The 27,342-nt window shown below is 44.0% G+C and overlaps 1 protein-coding gene across 5 annotated transcripts in view; it reads right to left on the bottom strand.

The window, feature by feature from the left end:
- Positions 1–27,342, bottom strand: part of ENTREP2 (endosomal transmembrane epsin interactor 2) — a 430,698-nt gene that overhangs the window by 65,519 nt on the left and 337,837 nt on the right. For 3 of the 5 annotated variants that reach the window (XM_070496625.1, XM_070496647.1, XM_014845488.3), the window contains one exon: positions 3,463–3,597. The exons of the other annotated variants lie outside the window; for them this stretch is intronic. In XM_070496625.1, the coding sequence (XP_070352726.1) occupies positions 3,463–3,597 (135 nt within the window). The remainder of the gene's footprint in view (positions 1–3,462; positions 3,598–27,342) is intronic. 5 annotated transcript variants of the gene reach the window in all.

Below are 27,342 nucleotides of genomic sequence, written 5' to 3'. Positions count from 1 at the left end.
GAAAAATTTCTAAACAGCATTAATGACCGCCATATACCAGAAAGGGAGAAAGCATTAGGCTCACTCTAAGATCTTTCTCTGCAGCAATATTTAATGTCAAAAGAGAAGGGCACACTATCTGTGAACCCCTAAGGGAAAAAAAGCAATGCGTTCCTCAAGAATTCTATACTAGGGGAGGGGAGATCATTATGGATAATGATTACAGATTCTGCTTAGGATGCAGAAAGCTAAAAAGAGCACTGCCCCCACCATTACAACAACTAGACACTGGACACTGCAAATTCACAACTTAAGTTGAACCGATCAGACAGTTGAGGTCACAAGGCAATCAGGTAACCCAAATTCTAAGGAAAGACAGACATCTGCACAGAAAGACATGAGCCCCTGCACACCTGGGGCAGATGGAGTCACATACCAGCTCCAGTGTAAAGGGCAGACAACATGCAAGGTGGTATTGGTAATTTAGCAGAGACATGGAAACTCTAAGGAAGAATCAAATTAAAAAGCTAGAAATAAAAAGCACAGTCATAGAAATGAAGAATGTCTTTGACAGGGTCATCAGTAGACTTTATATATCTCAGGAAAAAATGACCAAGTGGGGTTTCTGTTGGGAATGCAAGGCTGGTTCACCATTCGAAAGTCAATCAATGTTATTCACCATATTAGCAGAATAAAGAAGAAAAAGTATACAAACATCTAACCCATCCGTGATTAAAAAAACCCTCAGAAAACTAGGAATAGAGGGGGACTTCCACAACCTGATAATGGGCATCTACGGAAAACTTAGAGCTAACATTGTATTTACCCCTAAAGTCAAGAACAAGGTAAGGACATATGCTCTCACCACTACTATTTGGCACTGTACGGAAGGTTCTAGTCAGTGCAATAAGGCGAGGAAAAGAAATGAGGTATCCAGATTGCAAAGAAAGATGTAAAATTGCCTTTCTTTGCATATCACAGGATTGTCTACATAGATTTCCAAAGAATACTAGAAACAATAAGTGAATTTAGTAAGTTCACAACATGAAGATCAATAACAAAAATCAAATTTCTATGTACTAGCAATGAACACAGAATAATTTAAAAATTTTAAAATACCATTAAAACAGCACTAATACACATGAAATACTCTAAGCATAAATATTATAAACACCGTTAAGATCTATATACTAACACTACAACACTGATGAAAGAAACAGTGATGAAATGAAAAAAGACCTAAAAAATGGAGAGCTATAGCATGAATATATGAATTCTCTCCAAATTGACATATAGATTCAATGCAATCGCAATCAAAATCTCAGTAGGATTTCTGTAGAAATTGATAAGCTGACTCCAAAATTTATATGGAAATGGGAAGGAACTAGAATAGCCAAAACAATTTTGGAAAACTACAAAGCTGGAAGACAGCAGTAAACAGACCTCACTTCTAATGGTCTCCCATCCCCTTCATCTTGGATGAAACTCAGCTCCCCCCAAGATCAGGCCCTCAGCTGGGGGCAGAGGCAGGCTGGTCACTGCTGCTACTTTCACATCACTGGCCTCCCACCTCAGTCAAAAATCCTGCCTCCTCTGAGCCTTGTGCCACCAGCTCTGACAGTCTTTACTTCTAGTTAAGTTTTTTTTTTTTTTAAATAAGTTCATTAAGAATTTTGGTGAGGTCTTTCTTCTGTCTTCAATTCTTACCATTGTCCTGGGCAATTTGAACATCCATGGGGTGAGCCATTCACCAAAGCCCCCAAGCCTTGACTTGAACTTCGTGACTTCCGTATCCTTCACTTTGTTCCATTTTTACTACCCCACCCCAAGTGGTTTTCCCATCAGGGCACTAGAATGGCGGCAAAGGGTGAGACTGCCAGCTCGCCAGCTCACTCGAGGCCTGGCTGCGTTCTCAGAGGGAGTGTTGTTGTTCCAACACCATCATCACCATTTGAGCCACTGTCATCCTCGGGGCTGGTGGTTCATGAAAGTGGGTCCTGGGAGGGTCCACTGAGTGCACATGTCAATAAGAACTCCGAGGCCTTGGGAGAGCAGGCCAAATACCCTCAACTCATCAGAGAGGCGACTTAGCTGCTTAACTGCATTGGCACACTCACGTGGCCTCCAGCATGTGAGATTCCCTCGGGGATTTGTCAGCTCTTCGGGGTAGTGGTTTCGTTGTAATTATACTTACCTGCTGTCTTGTTATGTTTTTTAACCATGGAAAGATAAGGTGCTCAGGTTGAGGAGGTGACTTAGGAGTTGTCAGAAGGAGATCTCAGAGTGAGCACTGGCTGCCCAGGTCCCCATCGCAGGACAGCTGTGAAGGGCCATGGCAGGCTTCAGGCACTGACCCTGACTGGCCCCAGGACGTAATAAGATAAAAGCCATGGTTGTATGCAACGTGGGCGAGCAAGAAACACCCTGCAGGTAAGAGGATGGGCCCTTGAGTGCTACAGTCTGGGTTCCTCTGACCCTGCTGTATCTCTCGCTCTGGTGGGCTGCTGGGACCACTGACCGTGGACTATGCCTCCATGCAAAACAAAGCAGGAGCCAGGACGCGGGGCCCACTCCCATCATGTACTTTAGGAGCATCCTCTGTCTCTACATCGTGCTCGTTTGCCAACCATTTCCATGGTGCACCGGCGTCAACAGGGAGCTCACCCAGAGCGAGTGGTCAATCTCGCCAGCATTTAAAACACCTATGGAGGACAAATCACAGGCACCCAATTCCAGAGGGGACACTGCTTTCCCTTCTCCCCAGATTCCAGGGTGGCTCTCTGGAGTTTCCCGTTCCCCGCACACGGAGTCCCCTCTACACATTATACCGAGCTCCCTACACACGGTAAACACAATTCTGCCACCAACTTTTCACCATGGCCACACCTTTTCAAAACAGTTTTAGCACTCTTTCATTCAGGGAAAAGAGGAGAACTGGGTTCATTGTTCATATGCATTTTTAAGCAGCCAATTTTGTTTTCAGGAGTAAAAAACACTCGTAGGAAAAAAAGAAAAGAATAATGCAAACAATTTTCCATGTCATTTTTTAAAAAAATCAGACGCTGTACGTGAGGATAGGTTGCCATGGGAAATTGTAAAATTTCTTTCTCCAAATACTTTAAAAAGGCAAAATAAATACCCATCTGTTCCCTGATGATGTAACAGCAAAAATGTTAGGAAAGCAGTAGAATGCAGCACATCCCCCTTTGTGAAGATCTCTTTCAACCATTCACATCCTGCTTTGCATATGTCAGAGGCAGGAAGGAGAAATGGTAAAAATGGAACATGAGATCCAGAGAGCAACACGCTTCAAGTGGAAATCTATAATCCTTTAAAATGTTCTCTGGAAAGATATTCCCTCTTGCACTGAACCTACCTAGGTGAATTAGGAAATCAAGGAATACATACAGTAATACAATCTTCCTAGCACGTCTGTAATGCCCGGGGTGAAACGCATGAACAAGCAGGGCCCGCGGCCGTCACCTTCAACGTGAGCCTCACGGCGTTGCAGTCCTCCTGCAGCGGGTTCAGCTTCAGCGTGTCCCCGAGGTTGCTGCAGCCTGACGACTGGTGCTGCATCTCACAGCAGACACACACCTCGACACTGTCAAACTTAATCTAGACAGAGGAACACAGACAGACCTCACAGTTAGCACGGCACCCTGACCCGCCCAGTACACCGGAGCTACACAATTAAGAACACATGAAAATGTCTCAGTTCAAAGCATCCTGTTTTAGTTTCCTTTAAGTAATAAAGCCAAAACAATTATTATTGACAAAAGCCATGAAAACCACCATTATGAATTCAAATTCCTATTTTAAAAGCCATTAATAAAAAAGAAAAGATAAATTTGAAGAAACCTAAGCTATTAAGTTACAGAAAATTACAGATGAATAACAGAAAGAGATAAAAGTAAATAATCAGAAAATTACTCATACTGAGTTATGCATAGAGACATGTTCTCATAGTTCTGTGACTTGGCACATTCTGCTCCCAAGGTGCGCAATTTCCTGTCTCACTTTATAGCCTACCAAACTCCTACTCATCTGTCAAAACCCAACTCCAGCTCCATCACTGAGGCCTGATTTTCCCTCTCCAGAGCCATTCGCTTCTCCTTTGGGCAGAACACTCCGGCCCCGTCTCCGGAGGAGACAGTTTATCCAGCTGTAGTCACTTGTCTCCTGGGTTCTCCCTGAGGGCAGCCACCACATCCCACCATCATAGTGTTCACAAAGCCGAGAGTTTGCAGGCATTCAATAAATGCTGAATAGATAAAAATGCCTCGAAAAATTAGAAACATGGAACGAAAAAACATAATTTAAGTGTTTTAAAAAGCCTGGAGCCTAGGAGGACACCCACGGAGCACGCCGGGCCCCAACCTGCAGCCCGAAGTGGAACGGCCTCAGCCAGGCTGCAGAAAGGAGCAAGAAGTCACCGCATCCCGCGCTCCCACGGCCATCCCCACCCTCCCTCATCTCCTCCTTGCCGTTTCTGGTGGAGTCCTCCATACCACGATCATACACACACTCAACTGCTCGCAAACGCAGACTTCCAGAAAAGTGCAATAAAACAGGGACAGCCATAGGTCAAGGGTATTTCCCATAGCCAAATTTTCCTCTATTTTAAACTTCTGGATAGTTTCCTCTTTACCTACCTTATGCTTCGTTTTTGCTCTTTTAATTCGATCTTCTAAAATAATTACAATTTTATTTCTAGATTTCTACACATGTTTGAGTGAGAGACAATGGAGGGCCCACTTGGGTGTCCAAGATTATCTTGTAGTGATTCTCCACATCTGCTCCAGGCCAGAGGAAGAGAGCCAGGGCTGAGGCCAGGCCCCAGGAGGAGGGCGGGGCCTGCACACACCACTGCCCCTTGGCCTCGGCCACCCCACCTATGGGAGGAGGGGCGGGAAAGCTGCCTGTGCCTTCAGTGCTTTTAGACACGTCTCCAGTCTCCAGGACTGAAGTCCACGCAGGGCATGGGGCCCGGCTAAAGGAGCCGGAACAGCTCCCCCACGACAACCCTCCCCAGAGAAGGAGCAGCGGCCCCCGACCCGGGCCACTCGGTGCTTGTCATTCTCCCCGCTCCTCTCACGCAGACACAGGCAGCATGTCCCACTGACCCACAGGACACACAGAACTCAGCACCCCCAGTGGGCTCATCCCCTCAACCCCACACACTTGCTGCGTGCTCTGGGCAAGGTCCATCCTGTCCAAGGCTGGCCGGGCTGTGCTGCTGGCATGGTGACCCGGTGTTTGGGAACAATGCTGGCAGAGCAGTTCAGCCCAGACCAAGGTACACAGCTATGGTCACTATGGTTACTGTCCTAACCAAAATCTCCATTTTCATGTTATTTGCAACATTTCTTTCCAGTCCCAAGAAATGGGAAAAGAAGAGTTATGATTCTCAAGGCCAAGTTTTAAAAGGTAAACAAGGGAAGAGGTAAAACTTTTGAAAGGTAAAACAAAGGTTAAAAAAAACCCAATAAAAGGAGGTGATTTTAAAATTCATTCTGTTTACCGTTTGTTCCACCCATCAAAGTGTAAGGCAAGGATTTTGGTCTGTCTTGTTCAGGGGTGCATGGAGGCAAGTTTCTTAAGTGTACATACCTCAAAGGAGAACCGTTCCATGCTACATGCGTATACAATGTTACTAGATAAAGCCGACCTGTCTGTGAAATATTTTAACAAATTATACTCACACCAACAGGTTATGAGAGTTCAAATTGATCCACATCCTCACCAATGCTTGGTAATGCTGGACTTGTACATTTTTCTCCACGTGGTGGGTAATAAAATAGTATCTAATTTGGGGGCTGGGGCTGTTCTTATCTTTGCCCATTTTCTTAACTCTTGAAAATCTGACCATGGCCAGCCCCACAGAAGGCCTCTCATGCCTCATCTCCCACATCATTCCTCCCCTCCAGTGTAACAAAAGCTCACCACTTCCCTCACTTTAGGGTAATCACTGCCATGCTTTCAACTTTATACTTTTACCATTTACAATATAGTTTAGTTTTGCCTGCTTTTCTAACTTGATATAAATGGAATCAAAAATAGTTTTAGTAATTGGCTTCTTTCATTCAAAATTGTGAGATTTATCCATGCTACTGCATATAGGTGTAGTTGATTCATGTTCACTGCTGTATAATAATACATTACATAAACGTGCTTCCATTTACCTATTTATTCTCTTGCTGATGCACATGTGATTACTGTCAACTTTTGGCAATTAAGAGTAATGCTGCTATGACATTCTGTGCTTCTCTCTTGGTACATGTTTGCACACTTCTTTTGGGTATAACATACCTATCAAATGGAGCTTCTGGGTCTTCAACTTTACTAGACAATCCTTAACCATTTTCCAAAGTGGTTGTGCCAATTTACAAACCCACCAGCACTGTACAAGGGTCCCCAGTGCTCTACATCCTGGCTTACAGTTGAAAGTTTCAATCTTTTTAATTTTAGCCAGGAAAGTCCTGGAGGAGGTATTTCCCCCAAATGAGGGAGTAAGCCAAGAAACAAGAGAAGAGGGGCTCTAACATGGGAAAGAGAGAAAGGGAATTCTGAGATGACGGGAAAGGGATGTGCTAGCATGTCCATACCTGGCACACACAGACTGCCTGTAGCTCGACCAGTCCTGATTAAAGCAGGAGACAGAGGCTCAACAGCACTGTCTCTGGGAAGAAAATAAAGCTGACAGAACACCTGACGGGTAGGATCACATTCAGAGGATATTTTCAGTTCTCTTGGGGAGATTGAGGGTAAACTAGAGACAGAGACATAGGACATGAAACAAACAATAAAATAAAACTTCGGGATAAAAAACAAAAATCATACAGAGTCCATGATTTCGTTGAATGTGTGGTTTGCAAATATGTTTCACAGTCTTTAGTTTGTCTTTCATCCTCTTAACAGGGTCATTTTTAGCACAAAAGTCAATTTTTGCTCTTATACTTTGGTGTTACCCTAAGAACTCTTTGCCTAGCCTAGACTTAGACCCTAAAGATTTTCTCCAATGTTATTTCTAAAGGTTCTGTAGTTTAACTTTTACATTTAAATTTATGATGCATTTTCAGTTAATTTTTGTATAAGGTATGAAACTTAGGATGAGGTTGATGTTTTTACCTACGGATGTCTAATTGCTCTAACACCATTTGTTGAAAAAGCTTTGTTTTCTCCATTGCTTTTGACCTTTGTCAAAAATCAGTTGGGCTTATTTATGTGAGTCAATTTCTGGGTTCTCTATTTTGTTTCATTGATCTATGTGTCTATCTCGCCACCCACCACACAGTCTTGATGACTGTGGCTATAAGTCTTGAACTCAAATAGACTGATTCCTCTCCTTTCATTCTTCTTTTTAAAATAGTTTCTTTGCCTTTCCATATACATTTTAAAATAAGACTGTTTATGTCTACAAAAAAACCTTACCGGGTTTTCTACAGGAATTGCATTACATCTGCATAGCACTTTGAGGAGAATTGATATCTTTACCATGTTGAGTCTTCTAATTCATAAGCACAGTATGTCTTTCCATTTAGTTAGATGTTTTTGATTCATTTCATCATCACTATGTAGTTTTCGGTATACAAGCCCTGTACACGTTTTGTTAGATTTACATCTATGTATTTTTGAGTGATTGTAAATAGCACTGTATTTTTAATTTCAGTGTCCATATGCTCATTGCTAATACAGAGAAATAAACACAACTGAATTTTGTATGCTTATGTTGTACTCTGTGACCTTGCTGAACTCAGTAGTTCTAAGAGGTTTTTTCTTGGGATGTTCTATGTAGACACTCACATCATCTACAAACTAGGTTAGTTTTATTTCTTCCTTTCTGATCTGGATGCCTTTTATTATTTTTTTTCCTGCCTTACTGCATTGGCTAGAACTTCCAGCACGATGAACTGTGTTGGACAACAGTCGTGAGAGTGGGCATGTTTGCCTTGTTCCTGATCTCAGGGGCAAAGCATTCAGTCTTTTACCATTAAGTATAATGTTAGCTCTAGGTTTTTTGTAGATACTCTTTTTCAAGTTGAGGAAGTTCTCCTCTATGCCTATATTTTTGGGGATTTTTTTTTTTTTATCACGAAAGAGTGTTCAATTTTGTTTAATGCTTTTCCTGCATCAATTGACGTGACTAGGTGATTTTATTCTTTAGTCTGTTAAGATGGTGGATTAAATTGATTGATTTTTGACTACTGAATCAGCCTTACACCCCTGGAATAAACCCCTCTTGGTGATGATGTGTAATTCTTTTTATATATGTTGAATTCTATTTGCTAACATTTTGTTAGAGATTTTTACATCTATATTGAGGATATTGGTCTCTAGTTTTCTTCTTCTGTACTGTCTTTGTCTGGTTTTCATAGCATGGTAATACTACATTCATAAAATCAATTGGGAAGTATTCCCTCCTCTTCTATTTTCTGGCAGAGATTGTGTAGAAATGGTTCTAATTCTTCTTTAAATGTTTGGTAGAAGTCTCCAGTGAAACTATGTGGGCCTGGAGATTTTGTTTGGGAGAGTTTTAAAATTATAAATTGAATTTCCTTAATCGTTATGGGGGCTATTCAAACTGTCTGGTTCATATTGTGTGAGTTATGGTAGTTCGTGTTTTTCAAGGAATTGATCTATTTCAGCTAAGTTGTTAAATTTATTCGGTCCTATCCTGTTCGGGTTTGCTCAGCTTCTTGAATTTGTAGGTTAATGTCCTTTATCAGATTTGGGGAGTTTTCAGTCATTGTTTCTTCACGCACTTTTCCAGCCCTGACTTTCTCCAACTCCAATGATATGAATGTTTGACCACAAGTCACTGAAGCTCTGTGCATTTTTCTTTCCAACTGATTTTCTTTCTGTTCAATTTTGGTAATTTCTATTGTTCTGTCCTCCTGTTGACTGATTCTTTTCTCTGTCCCCTTCATTCTGCCATTGAGCCCATCCACCCAGCTTTTTATTCCAGCTATTATGTTGAGTTCTAAAATCTCCATTTGGTTCTTCTTTATATCTTCTATTTCTTTTCTGAGGCTTCTTAGATATTCACTTGTTTCAGGAGTGTCAATAATTGCTCTTTGAAGCATTTTTTTAATCATAGATTATAGACAAACACGTGAAAGTCAAAACAATAAATGTGTGAGAAAATAATGTAGAAGAATATTTTCACGACCTTGGGGTGGGGAAACACTTCTCAACGTGGCTCAAAACGTGTTACAAATAAACAGATGACTGATGTGTTTGACTATCTGAATTTAAAAACTTCTTTTCATCAAACAATACCCAAAAGAGAGTAAAAATAGGAGAAGATTTTGCATCACATGTAAGTTCCAGAGGACTCATATCCAAAACAAACAAAAAACTCTCTCTTAAAAATTAAGAAAAAGACAAACAACCCAACATGAAACATGATAAGGGGCCCCACCACAACAGTAATCTGAGAAACGTATATCAAAATTAATGAGATGCCATTATATCCCCACCAGAATGGCTAAGACTGAAAAATAATGTCAATAGGAAATACCAAGGGTGGATAAGGCTGTGAAAAGCAACAGTAGCTCTTATACACTGCTGGTGGGGCTGTGAAGTGAGACAACCAATTGAAAAACAGCTTGGCATTATCTACTTAAGTTAAAGATTACTACCCAATCTAATACCTAACAAATATTTCAATTCTAGGAATATATCCAACAGAAATGCATGCACTCGTAATAAAAAACAAGTGCTACAAAGTTCATAGCAACATTACTCAAAATAGCCTCACAAAGTGCCTCAAGTCCATCAACAATGGAATGGATGACGGAATTGCATCATGTTCATAGCATTCAATATGATAAAGCATGAACACAAATGAACTACAGTGCATGCAACATGAGCATACTGCACATCATAATGCTGAATGCAAGAAGCCAGACACCAAAGAAGAAATACTTCTACTTAAATGAAATTCCAAAAGACAGGCAAAATTAAACTACAGTGTTCAGAGATGCATACATAGTTGGTACAACTATAAAGAAAACAAAAGATGTGACTATCATAAAAATTAGGATGGAGATTACCTTCAGTGGGAATGGAGAGGCGGTGAATTGGGAGTGCATAAGGAGGCCCTCGGGATGCTGGGGTGCTCTATTTCTAGACTTCGGTGGAGGTCACACAGATATTTGCCTCGTGATAAATTGTTAAGCTATACATTTTTGTTTTATGCACTTTCCTATATGTGTTTTGAGATGTATGCCTCAATGGAAAAGGTTAAAAACAGATGGGCTTGCATGAAAATAAATAAAATGTAAAACAAATTAGGAAAAGAACAAAAACAAATTAATAGAAAATAGGAAAAAAGAAATTAACAAACATAAAAAATGAAATGGAAATAAAGATATTATGATGAATGAAGCTTAAAGAAGATTCTTGAATAAACAAAAAAATAGACAGACTTCTGGTAGGATTACTTTTTTAAAAAGAGAGCCAAAGCAAACAACATTAGGAATGAGAAAGAGCTTTAACTATAGATATAGCAGAGATTAAAGGAATATGGGCAGCTCTACAGCCATAAATTTGAAAATCTAGAGGACACAGATAATTTCCTAGCAAAATACAAACTATTATACTAAGTCCAAAAGATGCAGTAAACCTAAAGACCAATAACCATAAAAGAAATTGGGAAGTCTGAAATGGTATTTCAGGTTGAGTTCACTCTGGCCTTTAATGAAAGGATAATTCCAGATTTTGAAACAATTTCAGACCAAAAGACAAAGAAGAAAACATCCCAGTTATCTTTATAAAGCTAGCATAAGCTTAACAGCAATTCCGAAAAAGAAAAACAAAAGACTCTTCCAATAAAACAAAAGGCCAATTTCTCCTTTCAATGAAAAAAGTGAATATTCTAAGCAAAATATCAGCTAATTGAATTCAATGCTATATTAAAGGAATTATATCTCATGGCTGTATTGAATGCAAACTACATAACCCAAGTCAAAATGCCTTAAACAGGAACGGGAATTTACAGATTCATAACACTAAAGAGTCCAGGGTTTAGAATTCAGGCATGGTGGCAACCAGGCGCTCCAATGTCATCAATGCTGTCTTTCTCAGTCTCTGGCTGCCCTTTCCTTAGGGTTGGCTGTATGTTCAGAAGGCATCTCCTGAAAACACATCCAGGACCTGGGGACTCAGAAGCTGGAAGCTTACCAGCCTTGGTGGTAAATGTGCATGTTCTGGTTGTTCCAGCGCCAGGCCTGGTTGGCCAGAGCAGCCCAAGGCATTTTTGATGGACATGTAGCACAAGGCTAGAAATAAAACTCAGTTGTGTTAAGCATTAGGTATGAATTTGTTTCCATAACCTAGCATATTCTGACACACCTGCCCCAGACTTTAGGTAGGGTCTTGGGACACAAAGAGGCATGCACTGAACAGACTTCATTCTGGCATTGGGAGTAGCAGATAAATGCCATTTCCAGAAGGGGCAGGAGCTGTGGTTGTGGAGGCAGTGTCCAGAGCCCAGGGTCAGCAACACGCCCAGTGCTGATGACAGGGTCTTCCTCAAAGCAGTTCCTTGTTATGATCTGGAGCATCATTCTTTTCCTGGCTTTGTAGTCTCCAAACTTGGTTTCTGGTCATCCTGGAGACTCTGTGAGCTATTTGGGTTCCTATAATAATTCCTATTAGGTGGAAAATAGCTTGAGTTGGCTTCCTCACAACTTAGAACCCTGATGGATACATATGGCCCAAATCAGTGGAGGTGCACTGCCTGCTCCTAAATGGAAAGCTGCAGGATCCTAAAAATGCCAGTGTTTCCCAAGGAATGCATATATGTGCTGTATTCCAACCAGAATCCCAACGGAGTAGATGGAACTGGATGAAATTATTTTAAAGACTTTATGGAATAATAAATGTGTAAGAATTATCCAAAAATGTTTTTAAAGAAGAATAATGGGAGGAGTAGATGCCTTAACAGATATTAAACTTATTAGGAAGATACTATAATCAAAATACTAAGGTAATGGCTTAAAAATAGATGGAGATCAATGGGATAGACCAATAATCTACAGGAATTTAGTATATGAAAATATAGCATTTCAGTTCAGTAGGGAAAAGAGAGTCTGTTTAATAAAGGGTGCTGGCATAATAGGCTATTCATCTGTAATTGTCTCTAAACATGTAAAGATAAAATGCATTTGACTAAATATATTTTAAGAATCTAAATTAAAACAATAAAAATACAGGAAAACGTAAAAGAATGGTTGCATACAGATGCAATGTGGAGTCCTTTTAAAAGCAAACAAGAATCTCAGGGGCTAGAAAGTCTCAAACAAAAGACAGAATGGGACAAAGGCTCGGGGATGCTTTGGCCAGCCAGGCCTGCAGCGGAGTACTCGGAACACACACTCTTCCCCCCGAGGCTGCTAAGCTTCTGGCTGTGGGTCTGCAGCTCCTGGAAATGATGCAGGAGGTAGGCAGAGAGTTAATATCTCTGACAGCATTAGAAATGAGAAGGGGCCATAAATACAAAAGTAGAGGGGATGAAACATGTATACAAAAGCAGAGTGGATGAAACATGAGAAGAAAATGCTAGGAATAACTTGGGCCAGTAAATCTGAAAATCTAGAAAAAATAGATGATTTTCTATGAAATTATCCATTAATGAAATTGGCACATGTGAAAAAAACCCAAACAAACCAGATTTACAAAAACATTAATAGACTACGCACCATGGAAGGAATCTTATAGGGCAGCAGCTGAGGACATCAGCGCCTGACTCTGTTCCCTCCCTCCTAGAGGCACAGCTGGGATGAAGCCCCTCGTCTGCCCCCTTCAGTGACTCTACTAGAGATTCCACGTCCTGGAGAAGAAGTCCAGTTGGAACAGCCTGGTTGGCAGGCCTGCCTCTTGGCTGAGTGAGCACTGGGCACCGAGAATGCACCCAGTGGGGAGTGTACTGCCCAAGGGCCCTCCACAAAGCCTCCTCTCCTTCAGAGTCTAATCAGCTCGTAAAAAGAAACCATACGAAATGCACCAAATGGTTGTTCCCCTCTTCTTCTTCCCAGAGAACTGCATTAGTCACAAGGGTCAAGTTCCACTCGGGCAAGTTTGCACCACGCCCTGGCCATGGGCCCAGGCAGGGGTGGGCGCAAGCAGGCTCTGGTCTGGGAGCCTTGCCTTCGGCTGCAGTGTGTCCCTATGCTGTTACTGACTGGACAGAGTCCAGCTCTCCTGATCTAGTCTGTTCTCCCGCATCTCAAACACATGCAAGGAATTATTTCATATGATCTCGTCTCTACCTTGGTGTTAATGACTGAAGGAGTCAATGTAAATGGCTAGACAGCTTCCCCGGGAGAAAAAGGAAACGAGAGGCTGGGCTTGGCTGGGAAAGCAGAGTTTATCGAGTCAAATAACCCTTCAGCGACCCCAGGGAATAGACATCAAAATAAATCTTCCCATTGGTTATTTCACAGAGTTTGTGATTAATTCTAAGAAAAATTCTGGAAACCTCCTGATTAGTTTTCTGACCTTGACATCTTGGTGTGTGGGAGGCTGACAGATTTATTTCAGGAGTGCCCCTATGTGTTCGGGTCACTGGGAACGACACAGCAGAGCTTTGCAAATGAAGCCACAGTAATTTTTCATGAATCTCTTCAGAGCATTTAAAAGCCAGCCTGCCCTCCTTATTTATGGTCCATCAGCCTGTCTGGGAGTAGAAAGGGCTTATACAACAAAACGAGAGGGATGCCCCTGCCATTCTCCTACAGAAGCACAAAAGAGACAGATCCGTGACCTTGAGATACTCCCAAAAGGAAGGCAGCAGGGGAGGCTGGACCTGGAGGTCAAGTGGTTAGAGCCTGGAGGGAGCACAGCAGCGTGGAGGGGAGCTCAGGAGGGCAACCCCTGAGTCCCGGGATGCTCAGTGGGCAGACCGTCCTTGGGGGGGATGAGCCCGCCGAGACATGGAGGAATCAAAGTGTGGGGGACAGAGTCATACCCACTTGGGGTCCCGTCTGCTATGGAGTCACCCAGGACAAGCTACAGAACCTCTCTGAGCTTCAGGTTCCTGGGGTCACGGTGAGCACCACATGAAGTTATGGAGGGAAAAGTGCAAAGCGCAAAAGTTGTTAGCTGTTGGTATTATTCACTTTATTATTTTAATTGGAGAATATGTTTGTAAAAACTCGCCCTTATTTTTGAGTACTTCTAGGATTCTACCACTTTCACAGACATTCTCGCTAAACTGGTGACACCTGCCTAACCCAATAACTTGGCTCACCTCGTCCTGGCCCTGCTTATTCTGAGTGACCCCTCTGTCCTGCAGCATCCCTGCCGATGACAGAGGAGAGTTCCCAAAACATGGGCCCCAGTGACATGGGACTAGATAGCCCTCATGCTCGTGGACACTCAAGACACTGAATGACCCTGGTAAGACCCCATGAACTCCTGTGATGGTGCTGTAACATGATGAACTCTGACATTATGCAGACAGAAAGAAGTCAGACACCAAAGGCCATACAGAGTGTGCTTCCCTTCATGTGAAACGTCCTGAACAGGAAAATCTACAGAGACAGAAAGTAGATTTGTGACTGTTTGGGACTGAGGGTGGAGGTGGGTATAGGGGCATAGGTGGGTGATAGCTAAAGTGTCTGGGGTTTCCTTTTTTTCTTTTTAAATTTTTTTTAAAAGATTTTATTTTTCCTTTTTCTCCCCAAAGCCCCCCCGGGTACATAGTTGTATATTTTTTAGTTGTGGGTCCTTCTAGTTGTGGCATGTGGGACACCGCCTCAGCGTGGCCTGATGAGTGGTGCCACGTCTGTGCCCAGGATCTGAACCAGCGAAACCCTGGGCCATCGAAGCGGAGCGTGTGAACTTAACCACTCAGCCATGGGGCCAGCCCCCTGGGGTTTCTTTTTGAGGTGATAAAAATGTCCTAAAATTGACTGTGGTGATGGTTGCACCTATTGGTGACTATACAAAAAACTACTGAATTGTACACTTTAAATGAGTGAATAGTATAGTATATGAACTATATCTCAATAAAGGTGTTTAAAAAAACAATTATACCACAGTTTGATTATTACCGACTTACTTAGTTTTAAGGGTTTTATTCTCTTCAACGTTCTGCCAAAATGTTTAACATCCACAAGTGTGCCATGAACACAGAAAGTTTGAGGCCAGAGAACTCTAGCTTCTCAACCATTGTCTCCTGATGTGACTTTGCTGGGAGCTCAGCACTGGGGGCCTCTCTGGGCTGGATGACGGTGGACTACCCACTTCCTACTGAGGAGTCCAAATCCATTTGCCACAGCAGCTCCTGCAGCCAGTGTCCTTTCCCAGCCTCTCAGGCTCTTCCTTCCTCTGGAGGCACCAGGGACCAGGACAATTGTTTGTGCCCAGAGAGGCAGTGTGTCCCCACCAGGCTTGGGGATGCAGCTGGTCAGTTACTAGGGAGGGTCATCCCAGCGTCCCCAACAAGCCAATGACAGGGCCTCCTGGGCCAGCCCCTCCTGGCCTGGTTCTCCCCACAGGGGTCTACAAGTCCCAGACAGCAAGTTCCAGGCGAGCTACCCCTAGCCGGGAGCAGGCGGGAGCCTGTTCTTCCAACATGGTTTGACCTGTGACTCTGTCCTCTGAAAATACAGAAAAGCTAAGTCTCAGCAGTATATTTTTTTACTGAAATATATTTGACATGTACCGCGTTTCAGATATACAACATCTCAGCAGTTTTTGGTATATCCATGACTCAGCCTCAGCCAGTCACCTCCCTGGGGAAGAGGGAAGTAATAGCTTCTGCCAAACCGTCCTGTCCCGGGATCACGGGGAACAGCCCCGTGCAAAGGAGCCAGGAAGGACCCCAGGTCCAACTCGCAGACCTGGGTACCATAGCTTTTCTTCGAATTAAATTAAAAAGCACAGTTTCTTCAATTTCCACCAACTTTTAAGGACTCAGACAAGAAAATAAAATCTCTGAGACCATAAGCTAAGCAAATACCTAATGGCCGAGAGGAGACTGCAGCACGGAGAGCGGAGGCCGTCCGCAGCCCCGTGCGTTCCAGAGGAGGAGGGCTTCGGCTTTCCCTTGCTTTGGGCTCCACAAGGTGAGTCCCCGCTAATAATTCTTTAAAGAGAAAACAATCCTTTTAAAATGCAACCATGTAGTATAACAATTGATTTAGACCGTTTTCTCTGAGAGTCATAAGTAATGGCAATGACTATTAATCACTAGCAATAGATTTCCTACTAATTTTTATTTCTTGGGAAGCGGTTGGGGTTTTTAAAACTTCAGTCTGAATCTTGAATATTTTGAAGGAAAATGCAAAAAACAGTCAAATAAATAGTTTTAGACATATATAGATGAATTGAGTCTACCAAACCCTCAGATCTTGGAGCAGGAACACCTTTCTCATTAGGGAGGTTTATTCTCAAACCAAGTCAGTTACTGTGATATTTTATAAAGATGGATTTATCCTTGGAAAAGTTTTTCATGAAAATTTGTCCAATAATCTAAAAATATAATAAAGTTAGAAATTCCTAGATTTTTTTTTTTTAAAGATTTTATTTTTTCGTCTTTCTCCCCAAAGCCCCCCGGTACATAGTTGTGTATTCTTCGTTGTGGGTCCTTCTAGTTGTGGCATGTGGGGCACCGCCTCAGTGTGGTTCAATGAGCAGTGCCATGTCCGCGCCCAGGATTCGAACCGATGAAACATTGGGCCGCCTGCAACGGAGCATGCAAACTTAACCACTCGGCCACGGGCTGGCCTCCAGAAATTCCTAGATTCTTAAAGTGAAATTACCTATGTCACCCATAGGCTTTAAAGGGGAAAACATTTTTTTAAAAATGACTTTGATGCAGTACTAAAATAAACATAAATATTCTAAAGTGAAGTTTTTCCAACTGTCATATATGCTGATCATACCCAAGCATAAACATATTTCCATATAACTGTCAGCTGACACAAAGTCTCTGCATTGTCGTGAATAGTTATCAGAACTGCTGCTATGTCGTGAGAGTCAGTGAACTTAGCGTGAGCTGGGCACTGTGTTAAGAGCTTTCTGTTCTCTATTATCACCCCTCTTTACAATTGAGGAAACTGAGGCTCAGAGAGGGTAAGTGACTTGCTCAAGGTCCCAGAACCAGGTAGAATCAGACCCAGGACTGAATCCAGAACTTGTGCATGTGAGTCCACACCACCTTTTCTCCCCATGGCCTGTGTTTCAGACACACCAAGTTGCTTACATTCGCGGACAAGTTGAGACCTGACAACTCCAGCCTTTACGAATAGCACTCCCTCCCGGACTGCCCATTTCCCCCAGCCCCTTCCAGGAGTCATATTCCTCGAGGCCCAGCTCAGCTGTCTCCTCCCTTATGTAAACTTTCCAGAGCTCCACAGTGAGACTTAAAACCTCTCTCCTCTCTCCTCCCAGACTCAGCTGCTCATTTCTTAATGATGGCACTCACTTTATGATGGTATTTTAACTCTACCTTTTCTTTTCTTTCTTTCCTTCTTTTTTTTTGAGGAAGTTTAGCCCTGAGCTAACCACTGCCAATCCTCCTCTTTTTGCTGAGGAAGACTGGCCCTGAGCTAACATCCATGCCCATGTTCCTCTACTTTATACATGGGATGCCTACCACAGCATGGCTTGCTAAGCGGTGCCATGTCTGCACCCGGAATCTGAACTGGCGAACAGCGGGCCGCTGAAGTGGAACATGCCCACTTAACTGCTGCACCACCAGGCCGGCCCCCTTTTCTTTTATTTCTTAAAAAGCTATTGTAGGGCTAGTCCTGGTGGCCTACTTCGGCACACTTCACTTTGGCAGCCCAGGTTCAGTTCCTGGGCGCGGACCCACACCACTCATCAGGGGCCACGCGGCGGCAGTAGTCCACACACAAAAAGAGGAAGATTGGCAACAGATGTTAGTGCAGGGTGACTCTTCCTCAGCAAAAAAAAAAAAAATCTATTGTAGAATCCTTGAGAACTGGGACTCACTTTTGTGTGCCCTAGAGCAGCAATGGTAAACACAGGACACACATGCCAGCATTTCTCCCTCTTCTGCCCAAGGTAAACACAGCTTTCACATTTTTTCCCCAGAGAGTCCAGATACAGCCTCAGAATCCTACTCAACACACTGTTCCTGGCACTTATAGTCAGATGATAAAAGCTGGCACTCCAGGTGAAATCTACTAGCCATGGTAGATATGGCTATAAAAAAAACACTTCCGACCAAATGTACATAAGGATACTGTAAAATGTTGGTGCTTACTAAAGGCGAATTAGCTTATTTCTGAAACATGCATGATCTACTTTAAAATGACTAAGGAATGCTGGCATGTAATGAGGCCTCCATGTGGTCTCCTCAGCAGCTGGGGAAGCGATTCTCCCCTCTGTGCTTCTGTACCTGGTAACAGCCCAGGTTTGGGGGAGGCACCAGCACACAACAGATGTCAGATTCCTAAGCAAATGGAATGTGCATACACTCCTGGTGAGAGTGAATTAGTACAAACCACTCTGGAAAACCGTTCGTCAGCATCTACCAAAGCTAAACATATGTGTACCCTGTGACCTAGAAATTTCACTTCCAGGCATAACCAACAGAAAGGCACAGGGATGTTCATCAGGAGATGTGCACTGGAATCTCCACATCAGCGCCATCCTAGCTCCCCACTACAAATAGCCCAACGTCTGTCAAGAGAAGAATGGGAAACTAAACTGTGGTGTGTTCAACAGTGAGAAACTAGAGCTACCTGCAGTAATCTAACAAAGGTGCAGAATGAAAGCAGCAGGTAACAGAAGGGTACATAATGTATGAGTCTATTTGTATAATGTTGAAAGCCAGGAAAACTGTTTTGTGCTGTTAGAGGTTAGGACAGTGGGTACCCTTGGGGAGGATGAGCAACTGGGAGAAGGAATGACGGGGGCTCCCAGGGATGTTGCTGTTGTTTTATTTCTGGATCTGGTGCTGGTTCCACGAGTTTGTTCATATCACAAAAAGTCACTGAGCTGGACAGTTGCAATGTGTCAGGAGGAGACCTTCAAGGGACAGTGGGAAACCCCGAAAACAAAGCTGCATCTTGACTTGGGCTCCTCATGCGCCGTTTCCTCCACCTGGAACATGTCACACGGTTGCCATTACCCGAGGTGAGGAATACAGGGGAAGGATGGGTTTTCCAAGACTCAGCACAAGCATCCGCTACTCCGAGGAGCCTCCTCCGCTCTCCCCAGAGGGGCTGAGTACCCCTGAAACTCCTGTTTCCTGCTCCCCAGGCATGTTGCCCTCAGAGCACGGGTCCTCCTGCAGGGCGCTCTGCTCAGCTGTCACTCCATTCGAGTGTAAACTGCCCCGGGACAAGGGCTGCCTTTACATCTCTGAATCCCCAGGTGCTGCGCAGGGCCTTGCACATGGTGGCTGCACACAACCAACTCTGAGATGAATGGACAGACAAAGAGTTATACTAAAAACGTGGATGCAGAAGGGGCACTTGGTTGATTCAACTCGATCGTAAAGGCTTCAAAAGGAGGCTTGATATTAATTATGTTTTCTATTTTCTGTATTTTATGATGCTCTGACATCATGGGGCCTTGCTGATCCTGGAGAGACTGCCCTTTCCAGGGCTAGTTAATTCCTAGATAGTAAACAACTTGCCTCTGAGCCTGCCTTTCAGATGCAAACCAGCTAATCCAGAGCTTACACCCCCAACCACCTCCTTTATCAAACTCACACGCCAAGCCAATATCCCCCCCGCCATAATCACCTGGGCCAGGTACCTGACAGCTAGGGACCACTCCTACGGCCCAGAGCCCTCTGTCATTATTCAAACTAGACAATCCTAAACTTGCTCCGAGGACCTACCCTGCCTCCCTATTCCTTCCCATGAAAACCAGAATAAAAGCTCAGGCCCACGCTTTCCTTCTGCTCCTTCTGCCTCCTGACTGACCTGGTGTTTCCCTGTGTGGCCCTGTGTGGGGTCGCGTCCCCCCTCCTCTTGGTAATAAACTCTTCTTTCAAGGCAGTTATTTGTCATCCTACCATATCTGGTTAAAACAAATGGCAGGTATATTTTAAAGCAGGCTTGCAACTTAAAGCATGGTAAGTCCTTCTCTAATCATCTGTCACCCTAATTCATCTCTTCCCTAAGTATATTTTCAATAAATATCTGTGCTTCATATATTAATGCCTGACCTAGAGTGAAACTCATGGGATTGAATGTGTAAGTATCAAGCGTTACTCCTTGATACTGACGCTCATAGGACGTAACACAAAATGCTCTCCTGTAAAATATGCAGTTATTCAAATTACTACATAATAATGGGAAGAGTAAAAATAAAAATATTTCTCCAGCCTTTCTCTCAGATGACTTCTGCATTTTGAAGTTTGTTTTGTAGTAAAATAGCAAAAACATGCACATTTTCCACTCCGCAGTAGAGCTAATGGAGAGAGCAGAAGATTGTGATGACTGCTGCGCTGCGCTGTGCTGTGCTGCGCTGTGCTGTGTTGCGCTGTGCTGTGCTGTGCTGTGCTGCGCTGTGCTGCACTGCATGGGTGCAACTGCCCAGCCCTCAGACCCACTCGCCGTGTGCTGTGACAGGAAGTACCAGTCAGGACTGAGGGAAGACAGGCAGCCCAGCTGGCAAACTTTCGTGTGATGGGAAGGCCACTCACTGGCCCCTACTCAGGCCCTTCCAGCACAGCGCCTGCCACCACCTTGAGTCCCTCCCTGACCCGGGGCTGAGGTCCTGGTGCCGAGGTCCTGGGGCAGCCTGGGAGCTGAAGGCACGGGTTCAGTGGGTACAGAGTTCATCAGTGCCCGATGGCCCGGGCTGGTGAGGCTGCTCCAGAAGCCTCTCAGTAGCATGGGGTGCAGGGACTTTAAATCTATGTCCAGCTTCTCCTCGGAACTCTTTATTACAAATCCATCCTGAGAAAATGGGAGAATGAAGCTTTGGGTGAGTAGAGACTGGAGGCAGCCTAGCAGGGCTGCTACACTTGATCTGCAGCAGCCTGGTGGTCAGCCCCGACTTCAGGCACTTATTTGACACTGTGGGCTGGGCAGCCTGCTGGGCTGCCTCAGGGGTCTCCTCATGTCGCACTCCAGCACCCCCCTCCCAGCCTCAGACGGCCAGGTGGTCCTAAGGCTAGGGCTTGACCAGTGTTCATCCATCACCTGTGGATTCAGAGAAGCCAGGACCCTAAAGGTTCCCATTAGGCTTGTTTCTCTGTGTCTTTCCATGCTCATTAGAATTTAAATTTCCACCTTTAAACTGAAAGATTTCTTTTTTTCAGCCCTACATTGCTTTCATTTTGATATTTTACTCTGTCAAAGAAGCTTGGCAGTTACGACTGACCAAGGTTTCCAAATTCTCCTTTTCACGTAAAGTACATGAGAACATAGGCACGAGACGCAGGCGATGCATTCCTGCTGCTGACAAAGGCGCAGAGCTGCAACGCTCTGGTTTTTGTTTTGTTTTTTGAGGAAGATTAGCCCTGAGCTAACTGCTGCCAACCCTCCTCTTTTTGCTGAGGAAGACTGGCTGTGAGCTAACATCCATGCCCATCTTCCTCTAGGTTCTTTGTTTTCAATTGCACTTTGAAACATGCATCATAGGGTCACTGGGGAACGTATATCAAAAAAAAATCCTTTAAACCCCAAATCTGATGAGAGTCTAAAGTTTTTTATTTTTATTTGTGTTTGTGTGTGTGTGTGTGTGTGTGTGTGTAAAACCTTTAAGGAAAAAGTTATCTAATTCCAGAAGATAGGACTTTTATTATAGCTTTTATTAAATAAATCATATAATTAAGCCTTATAACTTTCCCTGACCTTTGAGAGAAAAAAAAACTAGCACCTGCTTTTCATTTATACCATCAGATATTTCACCTTTATTTCGGTCTTTGTTTCATTGTATTCTATTTGCTAATTTAGCTGTTGTCTCTGCAACAGATGCTCAAGTGATTTATGAAACAGTAAATCTGACAGAGGCACAGGCTTTTAATTTTTCACCACATGTGTGTCATCCAGAGAGAGAAAGAATCTAAGGAGTGCAGGAATCTGAAAGTGCCAACTGCAACACTGCCGCCAGGAGGCAACTGTCACGTGAGAACACCAAGCCAGAAACCCAAGTCCTCTCTGAAGGTTATCTTCACAGGACTTGGCAACAATTTCTACCGTCTTGGGAATTTTTACAAGACCCTTTTGTTCAAATGACACTTTCAAGGACAGTGTAAGTTGGTGAGCTATGAATGCTCGCACCAGTGTCCCTGTTGAACAGGAAAACGAGATGGCTATTCTGGAGATGCTCTCATCACAGCAGAGGCATCAACCCAGTGGGATGCAGGGTCCTCTTTCGGACCTGCAGGGGAGGGGCCCCGCCTTCATCTCCTTCTGAGACTCCTTTTGTTAATTATGTAGACTTGCACTTCTAGGCCAGACTCTGAAACTTCATTAGTCAGCGCTGTAATCAAAGTAGAGCTCTACATGGCTGGCAGAAACAAGGGAGGGCTGGAAACAACTGTGCTGGTTAACAGGAAAATGAGGGGTGCTTAGCATTCTTCTTCCAGAGAGACCCACGTAGAGCGTTTGCAGCAGCAGTGTCTGAACTAACAGAAAAACTGCAAAGAATCTAAATGAGATCCTGTGGCCAAATTAACTTGGGAAATAGTGTTTCACAAAATGAGACAGAACTGTCTCCCGCATGGCTTCTCAGACTTTTAATACTCTCATGGGTATCACCACTCTCCAAGAAGAGAACGCAGCACACTGAGTGGACCACGTCCCTCCCGGCCACCCCTCCCTTCCTTCTCTTCCCCCTTCTTTTTAAAATGACATCCATCCACATCTTACACAACTAATGCTCAGGAGAGTTCACTGGGAGAAGTGCCAGAGGAGGAGTCCAGGAGTGGCTGGGGGGCCTGCTCTGCCCTGCAAGACCCCTGTTTTACAGGGACAACAGCCGGGCCGCCGGCTCCCTCAGGCTCAGCCCTACCTGGACCTGCTCTGTTTCCAGACACAAATGCCTGTCGACGAGTATCTGTTCATTCCTGGAAGACAACATGCACATCAACCAATAAAGAAGAACATTTTTATTAGTTTTAAATGTTTCCTGCTCTCTAATCTAACATAACAGTAAGTGATAGTCCCATAATCTTCAGAGTTATACATGAAAAAGCACTGCTCGTAGCGTCGTTGTGTGTTTCTAGGTAAAACTGCAAACACAACACCACCAGACCCCTCATCAGCCTTTAACAAGCCATGATCTGTGGTGTGAACACATGAAATAAGGGGAGGGAGGGTCACTTGAGAACAGAGGGAGGAACGACATGGGCAGGGCTGCTGACTGGTCACCCTTGGGCAAACAGACAGCGATTTTTTTTTAATTTTCTTTTAATCTTAGGAGGACCCACATGGTTGGTTGGTTGGTTGGTTGGTTTTTTGGTGAGCAAGACTGTGGCTGAGCGAACATGTGTGCCAATCTTCCTCTATGTTATGTGGGATGCCGCCACAATCTGGCTTGACCAGAGGTGTTAGGTCCTCACCCAGGACCCGAACCTGTGAACCCTGGGCCACCAAAACGGAGCATGGGAACTTAACCACTAAACCACTGGGCCGGTCCCCCACATAGTATTTGAAGGTAAAATTAGGGAACTTCACATAAAAACCTCAGCTCCTAGCTTTTCTTGAAAAGTTTCCAGTTCCAGGCTCCGTAGCCCTTTGATGGGAGTTGCTCCCTCAAGACAAGCTTCTGGTTTCTGGGCTGGAGTGAGTTTGCATCTCGCTCGCCCTCAGCAGCCTCTTGGTTTCTGTTTCCTCCCCTCTGCAGGATGGGGTGCCCTCCTCCACCTGCTTTCCGTCTCCTGCAATGCGGACTCCTCTCCCCCTCACCTCTGTCCTCACTTCCTCTGCCCTTGTGAGTTTGTTCCTTTTTACTCTTTACTGACATGCTAGTGGGTTCTGGAGGAAGCAGACCCTGCTGCAAGGGCTGAATTAGCTGTGTGTAACTGGTACTCCAGTCAGGTCAGCTACCACTGCCCTCGAGAACAGGCCAGTTTCAATCACCATTTTCCCCTCTAGAGACCATACTTCTAACAGGTTTTAGATGCCTGATAAATACAATGCTGGCCCAGTAAGCCTGGCTGCAGCAGGTGCCTCTGGGGCCAGGGTGAGGGACAGAGGGGGCCTCTCGTGTGACCCTTCTGCCCCCGGAGCACCTGGACCTCCAGCTTCCTTCAGCCCGTGCATGGGGAGGCCTCATCCTTCCACACCTTGGACATCTCGCAGGATGAAGACAGGCACTCTGGAGAGGGCACAGCTGGCAGAGGACTGAGGAAGGTGGAGAAGTCCCAAAGAGGATTAAGTAAAGTCTGAAGCCTGCCTGCTCCCAGTTCCGTTCCCAAACATAGGCAGCCCCAGGCATGTGCTTAGAAGACTGAAGGGTCCAGCCCAAGAGAAAAAAATCCTACATGTGGTGACATTTGGGGGTCTCCCAAGGGGTGCTGGATGAATTATTAGGGTCCATGTTGTTGGGACAGACGATGGTTAACCTCCAAGTTCTTGCTACATTTCCGTGAGCAATTGCAGGAGATAGTGGATCAACTCTACCCACAGCTTACCCACATCTATGTACCGGAATGAGGAAACATCGTCCAACAGGCGGCTGGAGACTGGAGAGACAGCGGAAAGATCACAAAGTGCCCCAGCATGAAGTCGCATCCACAAAACCACCAGAGGACAGTACAGTGATCTCAGTGCATCAAGTCCAGCAGAGAGCAGGAGGTCTCAGGGTCTGAGGACTACAAAGCCCATAGAAACCGCAGGAGGACACAGCAAGGGCTGAAGCTGCAGGTTCCGAGAACCTTGGCCCCCACACCCACAGGATTCAGCTACAGGGCCTCCTTCCTGTTCTCCAAACGCCTGTTTTTTGGGGGGAGGTTTTCGATTACTGTTTCAATCTCTTTACTTATGACTGATCTATTCAGATTCTCCATTTCTTCTTGATTCAGTTTTGGGAGGTTGTATGACTCTAAGAATTTACCCATTTCTTCTAGGTTATGCAATTTGCTGGCATATAGTTTTTCATAGTATTCTCTTATAATCCTTTGTTTTGCTGTGGTATCTGTTGTAATTTCTCCTCTTTCATTTCTGATTTTATTTGAGCCATCTCTCTTTTTTTCTTAGTGAGTCTGGCTAAGGGTTTGTCAACTTTGTTTATCTTCTCAAAGAACCAGCTTAGTTTCATCCATCTTTTCTATTGTTTTTCTGGTCTCTATTTCATTTATTTCTGCTCTGATTTTTATTATTTCCTTGCTTCTACTGACTTTGGGCTTTGTCTGTTCTTTTTCTAGTTCTGTTAGGTGTAGTTTAATATTGCTTATATGAGATTTTTCCTGTTTGTTGAGGTAGCCCTGTATTGCTATAAATTTCCCTCTTAGTACCACTTTTGCTGCATCCCATAAGAGTTGGCATGTTGTGTTTTCATTTTCATTTGTCTCCAAGAATTTTTTGATTTCTCCTTTGATTTCTTCATTGATCCAATGGTTGGTCAGTAGCATGCTGTTTAGTCACCACATATTTGTGATTTTCCCAGCTTTTTCTTATAGCTGATTTTCAGTTTCATACCATTGTGATGGAAAAAGATGCTCAATATGATTTCAATCTTCTTAAATTTATCGAGGCTTGCTTTGTTTCCCAACGTATGGTCTACCTTTAAGAATGTTCCATGTGCATTGAGAAGAATGTGTTTTATGCTGTTTTTGGCTACAATGTTCTCTACATATCTGTTTGCCTTGGGGCCTTGTTCCTGCACCTGAAACCCTCCTCCCTCTCTCCTCACAGGTCTGCTTCCTTGCATCACTCAGGCCCCGGCTCAAATGTTGTACGCTCAGAGAAGCTGGGCTGCCTCGTCACACCTCCCTACTTCCTTCCCTGCAGCACTTCTTGTTGTCTAAACTGTCCCCTTTGGTCACTTGTCTGCCAGCAACCTCTCTTCTTAGAACATGAGCTGCACACAAGGAGGGAGCAGAGCCAGGACTCGTTTGTCTTGTCACTGACATGTCCCTGGCATCCAGAACATGCCAGACATGTGGCTCTGCCTCTGTAGAATGTAGTATCCAGTGAACAAAAGAACAAATGAACGTACACAAGACAGATAAGTATTTGCACAGAATCACTGCTGACTTAATGTAAACACAGCAATTTTTATTTTGCCAAAAGTGTTTTCTTTGCTAGGAAACTTTTGGGGGAAAGTTTGGGGGAAACTTTGGGATCAACTTTCAAATTGCTGGTTTGGGCATGAAATCTGTTTACTGATGACAATGGCAACTTCACAGGAAGACGAATTAAAACAGAATTGTGTTACTACAAAGGGAAATATTCTGTGTGATTGTGACAAACCACAAAGAGAAGTCAAATGCTAACTTTCTTGCAAAGCCAAGAAAGACCAAGACTATTCCTGACCCACGATTAGTAGAATAAAAGCCACACCTTTCAGCAACAATGGAAACCATAAAGGAGACAATGGCTGACAAGACCTCCAGTGGGACTGTATACCTTCAGCCACATTTTCCTTCATCTTTAAAGCCAGGCGTTTCCAACAGCCCCCACCTAAGGCTGTGTCCTCTCGTAATTTATTATTCATCAGGATGAAGCTAAATCAGGGTTTCCCTGGTTACTGTGGGGCTCTTCTGAGGCCTCTGGCTGCGTAATTGGTGTTGGCTTGGTTACTGGATGCTTTCAATTTTGAGATTAGAGTGCTGGTGATAAATGCAGCTATAAGCCTCAAGAAAAAATTCTACCAGGCTTTGGAAAGAATGAGATAGTTAGAAAATTACGGCTCTCCTCCAAAATGTTCCATTGAAGGTTTCAACCTACGGTCCTGACAAACTCAGTGATAAAAAAATAAAATATATGCTCATAAAAATAACAGATAACTCTTTAGAAACAATAACAAACTGAATCACAAAACTATTAGTTAGATTATTTCAGCTAACTGAACTGGGCTGTCACACATGGAATCTCAAGTTTCCTGTAAAGACTCTGCTCAGGGCAGCATTCAGCAAATGTTTCCTGAGTTCCTGCCATGGTCTCATTCTGGATCCTGAGAGAAGGAAGAGTTCTGGGGAACAGCAGCTTGGAGGACTGGCTAGAGGGAGGATGACATAGATGTGGCCTAAGAGAAGAGTTTTAAAAAGAAAGAGAGGGTGATGCCTTGAGCACATAGGAAAGGGACTGGAAGGTCAGAATTCAGCCTGGGTCCCTCCCCAGAGGCCCAGCACCCTCATACCTCTGACATCAGGCTGAGAAGAAGGGAGCATTACTAGCCTACAGAAATCTGAAACATGTTTGTGAGCATCTGAGGATTGGTGCCCTCTGTTTGGAGCCTGGTCTTTATGCT

Source organism: Equus asinus, chromosome 2, assembly GCF_041296235.1.
Source record: "Equus asinus isolate D_3611 breed Donkey chromosome 2, EquAss-T2T_v2, whole genome shotgun sequence".
NCBI classification, from domain to species: Eukaryota; Metazoa; Chordata; class Mammalia; order Perissodactyla; family Equidae; genus Equus; species Equus asinus.
This window is presented reverse-complemented; position numbering and strand designations above follow the sequence as displayed.